The 12,565-nt window shown below is 40.7% G+C and overlaps 1 protein-coding gene across 1 annotated transcript in view; it reads right to left on the reverse strand.

Annotated features, from left to right (window-relative positions):
• PPM1H (protein phosphatase, Mg2+/Mn2+ dependent 1H) overlaps window positions 1-12,565 on the reverse strand; it is a 197,886-nt gene that overhangs the window by 41,515 nt on the left and 143,806 nt on the right. The window contains exons 5-6 of the mRNA XM_024205105.3: window positions 11,453-11,537; window positions 2,271-2,389 (exon numbers count right to left, since the gene is read on the reverse strand). Of these exons, the coding sequence (XP_024060873.1) occupies window positions 2,271-2,389; window positions 11,453-11,537 (204 nt within the window). The remainder of the gene's footprint in view (window positions 1-2,270; window positions 2,390-11,452; window positions 11,538-12,565) is intronic.

The raw sequence follows: 12,565 nt of genomic DNA on the forward strand, positions 1-12,565 counted from the left end.
TAATCCAAACAAGCTAGCCAAGCCAATCTATTGTTGAGCCTCTGAAAAACTCCAGAGCACAGTAGAAGGGGAAAAAAAACCCCTATAGCTTCTAATAGAAAACACAGAAAAACGCCCTGAATTTTAAAATCAAGCACAGTTCCTCTTTCAAGAGAAACCCTGGGGGCTATGTTTTACACCACTGGACTTTGTTAATTTTCTTTGCATTCAATAATTAAGTGTGAGAGTGAGCGTTTCTCTTTCAAAAACCACCCACACATCTACTCACTTGTGCAGGAGGTTCGCCGATCAAAGATCTTGCGAATTAATTCATCCCCTTCCCCCCATGCCCCTCTCTCTCTTCAAATTTGGCATGAAGAGGTCTAGGTTTGGCAGTGGCTTAGTACACCAGGTTATACTATAGTGAGTCCTGTGGAGAAGGTAAGGAAATATATGCTGGTTTAAACTCTATAATAGCTACCTTAACTCAAGGAGGGAAAGGGAGAAGTAAGTAACCAGAGGAGAGAAATCATCATCATGAAATAATCACTGAGCCTGTAGGTATGTTAGAAATCTAACATCTTAACCATATTTTTAGCCATTAAAAGGATTCCAAACGTTGAACTCAGGGGCCTGTTTTATGAGCTAAACAGAAGACTCCTGCCTAGAAGATTATTACATAAGAACACACAGGTAGTGGGAAGCACAACTTCCTTGACCAAGCACATTTAAAATGGAAATGGCACCCTTATCTGATCAGCTAAGCTTCACGAGGACATAGCAGTCCCTTCACCATTAGATTGTTTTCATCTCTGAAGCAGAGAAACAAGAGAGACTGCTGATACGCCAGCACCGGACTTAGTCTGAGAAAATGGCTACAAGATACTCAACTGCTGACCAACGACTCCAGTACAAAAGTGGTCCCCCCTTCTTTGCTCACATTATAAATTCAGGGACTAGAGGGAAGACGTGGCATCATCTTCCACTTGCATTTTTGTGGCTCTTTCCATGCCCTTGTTCTTCAACTGTCAGTACACCCGTGGTGTACTTATAGGTGAATTTTTAGTCATGGTTTAAGACATGTTAACTAACAGGATTGTAAACTGTAGTGTAAACGCTATGCAAATGTTTGTCCTCTCTTACTCATCTCCTTTTTAAAGCTATTTAAAAATACCATCCCCCCAATCTCCTCATATGAATGTGTTTCCAGGCCTTTGATCATTCTTGTTGCCCTTCCTTAAACACACCTTTAATTTTACAAAAGTTCTTTTTTTAGCTGGGATGACTGAAATAGGACATATAATTGATTTATATAATGGCATTATATTATCATCTGTATTATTCACCATCCCATTCCTTATTCATCCTGACAGTGTTTGCCTTTTTGACCACAGCTGCACAGCTCCATTGAGCAGTTCACAATGATGCCCAGGTTTTGCCTGAGTCAATACAGTTAATTTAGAATTTAGAAGGTGTTTGAGTAGTTGGAATTTTTCCCTCCCATGTGGATTACTTTGCATTTATCAACACTGAATTTCATTTGCCATTGTGTTGCCCATTCACCCAGCTTGTTTAGGTCTCTGAAGTTCCTCCCATTATTCTCTGCTCCTGACTAACCTAAATGACTGTGTTATCTGCAAATCTCGCTACCTCATTGCTCATTCCCCTTTCCAGAGAACTGATAAATATATTAAACAATGCGATAACTGTTACAGAATCTTGAGTCACCCTGCTGTTAATTCTTTGCCAAAAGGAAATTTGACCATTTATTCCTCCTCTTTGCTTCCCTTCTCCTAGCCAGTTTTTAATACTTTGCCCCTCACCCAATGACTACTTACTTTCTTTAGTAGCTTCTTGTGAGGGACCTTGTCCAAGTCCTTTTGAAAGTCTAGGGGTATCTACCCTACAACCACTTCAGTGGCACATTATTGAAGAGTTCTTCAAGCACATTATTAAAGAAAATGAATTTATGTTAAACCAGAGACTACAATATTTATAAAACAGAATGATTTCAAACACATGAAAGTCGCATGATATGTCCTTTGAGGGTCTTGCCTCACTATGACTTCTCACACCAAGAATGAGCCAAGGTCATAACTCTAGACAATCTCTGATTTATTTAAGATTTTGTTTTCTAAAAAGAATAAAAAGTTGGATAGAGGGAGATCCCCTTTCACAACACACACACACACACACACACTGCTGTTTTGATGTAGACAGATTTATGCTAATCAAGAATGCATGCATTATTTTTCCCCCCCTTTCAATGCTCAGAAACGGCATGTTCTTACCAGCCAGTCATGTTAAAGTCCCTGTAGAGCATCCTCTTCCCAACTTCCTTACGCTGCACCCTCCTTGGAAACTCTAAATGTGTGAACTCGTTACCCAGCAAGTGGGGCTGCATGAAAGCCTATGGGCAAAAAAACAGAAACCATGCTTATATCTTACAACAAAATTCATCTATAAGATAGTTTCTCTCCCCCTCCCCCACTTTTATGTATTTTTTAATTTTTTAAAAAGAGGCGATGAGTAACTATCCTAGCAAACAGTATTTATACACATGAATAAAAATCTGACAGACTATTTGGTGGTTAGTGTAGAAAGCTAATCAGATACCTCCATAATCAGCAGTGAGATCTCCCCCAAGTCTTCTATTTTCTCCCCCTTAATAAATACTAATACTTACTACTTGTATAGCATATTTCATCCATTTATCTCAAGGCAGTTTGACAAGGTGGATAAGCATTATCATTAAGGCTAAGATTCCGTCAAGGGTATTTTTAGTAAAAGACACGGACAGGTCACGGGCAATGAATAAAAATTCATAGAAGCCCACGACCTGTCCCTAACTTTTACTAAAAATACCCGGGGAGGTGAGGGGGGGGGCAAACAAAGTTCAGCTGGGGCTTGCAGCTGCTCCCGACGCTACTCCTGTGGCAGGGGCTGACGGCTGCTGCTCCAGCCCCAGTGGGGCTGACCCAGCCCCAGCTGTTGTTCTGGCGGCCCCAGGGCTGGCTGCTGGCCAGCTGTTTTGACAGCCACTGCTTTAGCAGCCCTGGGGCTGACAGCTGCTCCAGACCTGCCCCAGAAGTAGTCACAGAGATCCTGGAAAGTCATGGAATCTATGACCTCTGTGACAGAATCGTAGCCTTAATTATCATCCCATTTTACACCTGCAGAATCTGAGAGAGAGATCAAGGCCCATCTTCAGTCAGCCAGCCAGTTCCCATTTTTGTAGCATTTTTATTAATTGCTTTCCTTCTTCTAAGGAAAAAAAAAAAAAAAAGCAGTCCTGACCCCATTTCTCCTGTTAAACCTGGACCAGTTCCTGACAAATTGCGTATAACAAATAAACTCTGGGTTATCCAATATTTTCTGTTACCATGAGTATATCTGGTCCTCCCGGGAGTGAATAATTTTTCATGCTGGACAGATCCAATCATAGTATGGGTAAACACATTTACTAGAGCTAGTCAGAAAATGGAATCCTCCCCCTGAAAGAAAATATCAAGTTTTCAGCCAAAAACTGAAATATTCCAGTCCTGCCTCATGGGAGTTGTAGTTTGGGTGCCTCATATTCCCTTTCTCCTCTGTGTGCCCGGTTCCCTGGTCAAACGACATCTTTCCACATGAAGCACCATGGTCTCAGTTCTTGGTGATGGGAGGCAGTGTATCATGGTAGCCGCATGGCAGTAGTGCATCATGGGAGATTAAATTCATCCAGTGACCCTGGCCCATAGAAAAGAACTGGAGCATGAGGCACCAGAACTACAATTCTCATGAGGCACTGTGGCGGCATTTCAGAATCAAAATATTTCTGTTTTCTGCCAAAATATTTTGGGTTTTGGCTTTCAGATGTTAAATAAAAATTGATTTTTTTTGTGGAAAGTGGACACTTTTCACAGAAAATTTAATTTAGTTAAAAACGAAATTTTCTGTCAAAAACAGCTTTGGCGAAATTTTTTTGATCAGCCCTAATATTTACACAGCTCTGCCAACGTGCCTCAGTTGTGCCCTGCTGCACTCCAGCTATTGAGACCCTTGGTCTCCCTACCAGTGATTGCTTGCTAATGTTACTAAAGGGTCTGGTGATTCTGTGATGGGGACCAACTTCAGACTAAACCATTCGTTTTCATTTGGGGTCTAGAAAGAAGTTACAACGAAATCCCCAGATGTGAAAAGTTAATCCATTAACACTGTGCCTGAGCTCACATACAACATTAACAGTTATGTTTCCCCTCCACATTTTACCATAAGCAGCAGCAAAAAGACAAACGAAAGAAAACATTTAAGGCTTAATTACATGTGCATACTGGTGGGGTTTTTGCATTTACTGACAGTGAGCTCCTGCCTGAGACAAACTGAGCCAAATTAGCCAGGGATCACTGGGCCTAAGGTGGACAGACAAAAGTTGCATTTCCCCTTAGCCTTCTGGAAATGCCCCTTTCCCCCCCTGTTCAGCTGGTTAAGGGAATAAAATCTGCCTTATCTTCAGCAGCAGCTGCAGTCAGGGAAGATCAAATGAGTTGGCATTAGTTTCTAGCTATGACATAAATGTAGTACTCATGAAAAGTGAGCAGTTGGGAGTATCTGAAACCTTTACTGATTTACCCAATAGCTCTCATACAAATAGGTCAAAATAAAATATTTCCTTCATTTAAGGCGTGAACTTGCTGAATTCAGTGGGAGTTGGATCAGGCTCAACACATCACCTCTCTATCCTAAAGAAACCAATTGCTTCCATTCTTTTATCCAGATATCTTTTGAGAAGAAACCTCCAGCTTCACTGAAATGGAGTCAAGGCAGATGACATTCTGACTGGCTAACTAGAGTGCAGTCTACTTTCAAGGCCCAACTTTCAAGTTTGATGGAGACCTTCTGCTCTTTTGCTGGAACAAGAGTTCCATCAAATCCCTTCTCAGCACAGGACAATATTACTTTATCTGCAAACTGTAGTCTTCAATAAAGTTCCCCTAAAATATTGTCCTAACGGGCCATGTAGATGGATCACTGTTCCCTGCTAAAAGAAAGAAATTATTGTAAGGTATTACTGATTTTTAAAAATGTCTAGTGAGATCAAACCTATAGCATACATCTTGGAAAGAGGTTTTCTGTACTTTTACTTTAGTATTTTAGATATCCAATATGTAAATGTATGTATAATCATTGCGTTTATCTTTTTTTCTTTTATATTGAAAACTATACACATCTAAAAGAGTTTGATTCAGTATATTGCAGTATAAAATATATTTGGTAATTTTTGACAGCCAAGAGATGGAATAGAAACCTGGTTGCTAATTTTAATAGATAATTTTATATTTTACTGATGTCCTAAATAAATTCCAGAAACTCAGTATTTTATTACAGTTTTTTCTGGATTTTTCCAATATTCACTCTTTTTTCATCTGCTGTGTTGAAAAAAAGAAGTCAATAATCAGTTTAGAACGTTGTTGATTTCAGTTTTTGTAAAAAAATACATGGATTATCTTGAGCAAATAATTACAAATCCAGTCCACTTAAAGCTTAGTGTTCTCTGCCTTTAAAACAGGCAGCACTGTTTAAAACACAAAAACACCCTACCACCAATGGAGTTTTTTCCCTCTTACATTATCAGATTGCTTGTTTTACTGTATAGACAACTCCAAAAGAAACTAAATCCATAAGGCTTTTAGCAACATTTTTTCTTGGAAAATAAGAATTTCCCTTATTGCAAAGGGAAAGTGATTGTGAGAGACTGCGTTTCATAAAGATTTGCTCAGATGGAAAGTCTAAGGTCACACGTGAAATAAGATTAATAAAGCTGGCAGAGCTACCAGTGGACTGCTAATGTTCAAATAAGATTTCTCTTCCGCAGCCTACCCTCAATGTTTGATTTACAATCTAAGAATCTTAACTTGATTCTAGTATTTTTGACGTCAGTAAAACAGAGAAGGAGAAGAGGAATTTGGAAGCTGCTGGTGTCTGAATGTGAGCTGAATTCTTATGTGAAGAAACATTTCCTTTGCAGTTATTCTTGAAGTTTCCCTGGTAATTCTATAAAGTGATATGAATGTGCCACTATAAAACACAGGCTTGACTCCTCTCAGACTGACTTATTGAGAACTGTTCCCTATTTACTACGAGGCGTGGCTCTTTGCCTTCCTCCTGGTGACAGATTGTGCTTTGCAATAGAAAAAGAAAATAAATACAAAACAAAAATCTTCAACATCTGCAGATCTTTAAAGGAGATCCACAAGCAGACACAAAGAAATCTCTTTAATTGATCAACAAAAGCAAAATGTGAATCAATTCTAACATTTAAATAGTGGTTAGACATCACATTTATCAATGATTTTACATATACTCAGTCTAGGTTTAAAAGTATGCTAAGGGGAAAATATATTTCACAGAAAAAATGTTACTTAGCTTTAAAGCAAAAACAACCAACCTTGGTGAATATCAAATACTTTACTTTCTGTATCCTTACCAGGCTAGTTAAGAAGGCTTCACTCTACTATTCTGGCTTTAGGGTACAAAAAATATTTTCCACCATTTTGGTCTTTCAACAGTTATTACTGTCTGCTTTGGCACAAATCTACAGTATTCTGTATTATATGCTTTTGGGAGTCAACCATTTTATGGTTGTCTATATTAAAAATTCAGTGTTAGTTATGCTTTTTTAACAGTTAGCCATGTAGAAAAGAACCCGCTCATGGAAATATGAGTCACTTTTCTTTCAACAGGCCGGTTTCCCCATTTCCTTTTTATTAAAATTGATCTGGAAAGCAAATGTGAAAACTAAGTTAACTCACATTTATCCCAACAAATTAGGCTGTAGAGAGCATTTGTGTGCCTTACAATTCTCTTTGCAAAGTCCTTTAATGTTGACTACTTCACTCAGGCTATCCTAGAATGCATCATTCTGTGACATCCAACATCAGAAGTTTCATTGCAACTCATGGTACTATCTGGGTTGCCATTTTCACCCATACATATAGCCAAGCCTCAAGGTATAGTACTATTCCTTTAATACAAGGACAATTATCATTGTGCCTTTTCCTCAAGCATTACATTTTAGTTCACGACCCCACACTCAAACTGGAAAAGGTTAAGTGTGATGCATCCAGGAGAGGTTCCAAGCATACTGGTCAGTTACTCTAGGGCTGGATCCATATTCAAAGCCAAACAACAGGAAATCTAAATAGGGGAAAACATTAGAAAAAGAAAACAAGTCTCCAGGATCAGAAATATAGGGCCAGGTCCTTGGTGGACAGTTGTAGTTCCCTTTATATGGGAAAGTTTCCAACTGGTGGAAAACTGACACTGGCTGTCTCTAGCACCAGATGAGCACAAAAAGTGGCCTATAGACACCTTTGCCCCTCCGTCTGCCCAATGCACCAAGCAGAGCTCTGGTGCATCTGAAGATTTGGATCTAAGGATTTTGATCTAAGGTGAATGTATAAAGAAACACAAGAGTAAGAAATTTGGACAAAATGGGTATTTTGGAAGTAGACTGTACTACCATTAACCAACACTCATTGTAGGAAGTTGAAAGGAGCCCCCGCTCCCCAAACCATACAAAATATTTCCATATCTCAGGTAATACTTTGTAAACTAATCTTTCAGACAGAGAAGTATCTATTTAAAAGAATTACATGAGGGGACGGATGGTCTTGTAGCCAACGCATTAGACATACTCAGAAGATCTGGGTTCAATTCCCAGCTCAGGCACAAAATTCTTGTGTATTGTAGAGCAAGTCATGTAATGTCTCTGAGCCTCAGTTCCCCATCTGTAAAATGGAATAGCAATAATTCCTTCTGCCCACTCCTGCTCTTTCTAGACTGCAAACTTTCTGAAGCAGGAACCCTGCCTTGAATTGCGTACGGACAATATTTAGGCCGACTGTAATGCAAATGATAATGTTGTACCTGTCTGCAAAAGTCAATATTAACAGAAGTTTCTAGAGGGAATACATGATAAAATATATGTTGCAAAAATGCACTAAATGGCAAAATCTAGAATGATTCATATTAAAAGTCTCTTCAGAAGATAAAAGGGAAATTGACTGGGGTAATCTCCACAGATATATTTTTTGCCAGCCCAAATGCTGAAGTCTTAGAAAACTTCAGAAGTCAACAAATCAGTGCACAGTCAATATCTGGTTGGATTTTATCATCTTTTTCACAGCATGTTAGCAAGGGAAGCACCATGATTTCCTTCCAGAGTGCCTCACGGATCATAATAAAAAGGTTGTCACAAATGCTGAGCCCCACAACTTCAAAGCAAAAGGACAACACTTCGTAGGCTGGCAAAAGCCTGTCTGAAGAAGGGCCTACTACATGAATGGAACCTATTGGGGAGCAAGAAGACAACAAGTGCTGTGAATCTGGAGAGGGAAGGGAATGTGAATGTAACACTTGTACATCTTTTGCTAAATGATCTGTGTCTTAAGGTGTCATATCTTTAAGAGGATATGACTGCTAGGAGAGGATCTATAATTGGAAGCTCCAAGAAGTTTCTAGCTCATTGACAGAGCAGATTGCTTCTGCTGCAAACATCCATATGGAATCAGTGAGAGGAATCCAGGGGCTGCATTCAGTTAAACGCAGGCTGCATTTGAATGTACGCTTTTCTCCTAAAGAAGTAAAACTCTAGGTGAGACTAGTCCTTACTAGATGGTTGGGGTGAGAGTGACTCGATCAATGGAAGCCCAAGTGCTCCTTGGAGCTGCTAAGAAAGAGGTCCATGCTCATGGATATTGTAGGACAGGCCATACCAAAAACTACGCTATAATTTGGGCTGATCAGAAAATCTTTTGTCTAATGGTTTTTCTGCATTGTTAAACTAGCTCTAGTTGCAACAGTGACCCGTGCCACTTTCTTCTCTATTTCTAGAGGAGACAAGACTGGAGTGGGTTTATAGTTCATTTGAGCTAAACACATATTACGAGAAGGAAGATTACATTGGCACTGACAACTGCAGAGTGAAATATTTATGTTAAAATGACCAGAATGTGCATTTCTTCCTGTTGTTCGGTATGCATGGGAGAGGGAACTGGGAAACTACATTTAAACTGGAACCCAGAGACTTGCATCCAAACAAATCCAAAGTAAATACCCTTAAGACAAGGAAGTGCAGTGAATATTGGTTTCCAGAGATGTAAGGATGAAGAGAGACAGGTGATGGCCCTGGACAGATAAAGAGGATGACCAGAAATCTCAGGTGGTTTAGATACATTATAACCAAGCATTTGAACTTTTAGAATTGGATGCTTATTCAAGCTAAATAAGCTTGGGGTTCTTTTGAGGTTTTCCCTAATTAAACACTCATTTTCCAAGTGCCTCAAAGTACTGTTAGATGGCTACTACGACTTTTTTTTTTTTTAAACACTGGAGTAAAAGTGTTACCTATGGAACGTTTGAAATTGTCTCTAATTTTGTTTCACGCTCTTGCTGTCTTGCGTGTATTTCCTTTGAACATGATACCCATGGCCCAGGCACATTTGCTACATATACAAATGAAATAAACAAAAAAAGGTAAAGAAAATTCCAGGGGAAACAGCAGAAGTGCTTTTCAAATCAGCTGCTGTTTTCAAATATAAGCCAGAAAGGACATCAAAAGAGCAAAATCCCTTGTAGGCAATGCTTTATCTCATATTTTCCTAGAGAAGTGCCAGGCTCCCAAGATACTACAGATTCTCTTTATTTTACAGGAAAACAAATTATTTTAACTATAACTAAGTATAAATATTTATTAGGTCTGCTTTGTATTTGGTTCTCTGAATATGAATACATCCCAAAGTATTTCTTTCCTCTGAAATGTTCAGACTCAAGCAATGAACTGGAATAGGAATTAAATCTGAACAGAAAAACAAAAAGGCATTTCCTTCAAAAAAATGTTTTTAAAATCCCAACAACCTTGCATCTCTACCTCGCCAAATACTGAGACAGTTGGAGTAGGCTGAACATAAAAGGTATTTTAGGAACAGCAGAAGACCATCAGGCCTAGGTTCCCTGTAGAAGGGGCGGGGACCCCTAGACTGAGAAGCCCTGGGGAGGAAGAGGAGCAAGGCCCTCGGGGTAGCAATCATGAGAACCCTAGACAACAGAGCCCGGACAGGGTAGATTGAGGGGAAGGAGGTGCGGGGGAGATGGCCAGCCCAAGTCCCTTAGAGGGAGAAAAGGAGCAACTGGAGCTCCCCACAACGCAGCTCCCAGGAGAAGAAAGAAGGACCCCGCATGGTGGCTTGGGAGAACCCGAGGTGTCCTGCAGGAGGTTGGGATTGGCCTTGACCCTCAACCAGAAGAAAAGGGGATAAAGGAGAAGGGATGCTTGCTGGGGTGCGATTGGTGTGAGGACCTGTGGGTGATGGCTGAGCTATGGGAACATCCACCCCTCGACCAGTGTACTTTTTATGGGTGGGGGATGAAGGAACCTCCAGGAGATGATGCCGGTGATTGCCTGAAAAAGGGGGAGAGGCTTCCCCGGACGAACCCTACTGGATGCGGGTGGAGAGGCCGAGGAAGGACGAACCTGGCGGTTCATAAGGGGGCAGGTGTGTGACAGGGTGCTGGCTAGGACATCCTGAGCCAGCCCTCTGTCACAACAGCTCCAATCAGGAAAGGGGAATTGGAGCTGGTGGAGTAAGCGCAGGCCTAAGTGGCAAACGGGGAACAGCTACTGGCCTTGTTAGCCAGGGGCTACATAAACGCTGGGAGGAAGGAAGCCGTGGCAGAGGAAAGGGAGGAGCCAGGGAGTTAGTGGCCGCTCTCCCCTGCTGGCTGCAGAAGCCAACAGTCCCTGAGGCTGCAAGCCTGACGCTTTCTGTAGCTACAAGGTGGTGGGAACTTCTACCCTAAATAAAGAGCACGGGTGATTGCACCAAAGCAGAGGTCTACGCCTGGTTTGTGGGCGCAGCAGGGGCAGAAGCTAGAGGGGCCCATCGGCGCCCTGTTACAGTCATACAGCAATCAGTGGGCTCAACTGTTAGTTTTAATGGTGTAAAAATTAAATGGCGGTTTGAGTCAGAAAGAAGTAAAAATATATTTAGTTATTCGTTACATGGCTTATAGGCTAATAGTGCTTTGTACATAAACCATCCTGTCTCTCATCAGCTAGTCATTGGCTGCAGGGGGTTTGGCTGCCCTAAGCAAACTAGTAAAGCATCCATCCCTCCCAATCCACAGTTATCCACACTGAATGAGACCACCCACACTGAATGAAACCACCTCTATGGTAGATCCAGCCTAGGTAAGAGATCTCTGTCAGCCATGCTAATAAAACACGGGAAAACAATATGCACCACAGTCTCTCTCACACACAAATGTCAGACTGCTACATTAAATACCATCGCACAGTAAACACTGGGAGGGAGTTAAGTACCCTACTCAGTTTGCTCATAGATGTGCTATAGTAAAATGTTACTTAACAATCCTGTGAACACATGACAGAGCAACATTCAGCAGCAGCTAGTGCAATCCTCAGATCTCTTACCAGATATTGTAGTCGCTGACGCTCAGTCTCAGGAGTGAATTCTGAAGACATTGGAATAACTTCTTTGTTCCTGATTATTATGGCCCTGCAATTGTCATAAAACATTGTCAGTAGAGACCACAGAAAATACTGGGACATGTGGGCTTTTTCTAACATTAGCTGGGTGCTTATTCTGCTCGGACCAGAGCAAGACAAAAAAAAGTCTCCCTCCCACCCCCCCAAAACATTATAAAAACAGGATGCCAACTCTTGCCCCATTTTATTTTTGGTGGAATAGCAAAACAGTAGATTTGCTTATGTCAAATTCACCTCATTCTTAGAGCTCAGAAAAATCAGGCACCCAAATAATGACAGGAGTTATTTCAACCCAAGTCTACAGGGTATATTCTTATTCGTGAAAGCCAGACACCCAGAGGAGATACTGCAGAATTACTGATTGCAGAACAACCCTTTGCAGGCTTTAATCCCAGTAGGGGCTGACACTCTCCAACCTGCTGGCTTCAGATGACTCATGCAAGCCACTTTCCAGTTATTGATTGGTCGTATGTCATGTCAGAACATTTCCATTCTCGCAGCAAATGGAAATGGCAAAGCAAATCCTGTTTAACACAAATCTAACTAGCTACCTGCCAGAGGAAGACGGGTAATGGGATGGCTATAGATCATCTGGCAGATTTCACACACACATTTCTGCAAATGGCACAGAGAAGAAAATTCTACCAAACAATGAATATATTTCTGTCATCCCTATAAAATATCTGTATAAAATAAAATGCCACATTTGTCCCTTGTGTAACTGTTTCAGCTAATGGGAGATACACCAGGGAAGAATTTGGTCCATAATGTTTCTACTGTATTTATTGTTCATGTATCCCATTCTAATAATAGAATTGTATTCTCATACTTTTTTATTATTTATGCAGCCCCTCAAGTGGTGCACTCATGGTGCTTTATATGGTGGTTAGAGAAGACATACATGTTCCCAAAGATTTTATAAGCTTCAAATCTGCCCATCTAGATTATTAGAGTACACTACTACCTCGATATAACGCCACCCGATATAACACGAATTTGGATATAATGCGGTAAAGCAGTGCTCCGGGTGGGGTGGGG

Source organism: Terrapene carolina, unplaced genomic scaffold (genome assembly GCF_002925995.2).
Source record: "Terrapene carolina triunguis isolate 2854851 unplaced genomic scaffold, T_m_triunguis-2.0 Scaffold68, whole genome shotgun sequence".
NCBI lineage: Eukaryota > Metazoa > Chordata > Testudines > Emydidae > Terrapene > Terrapene triunguis.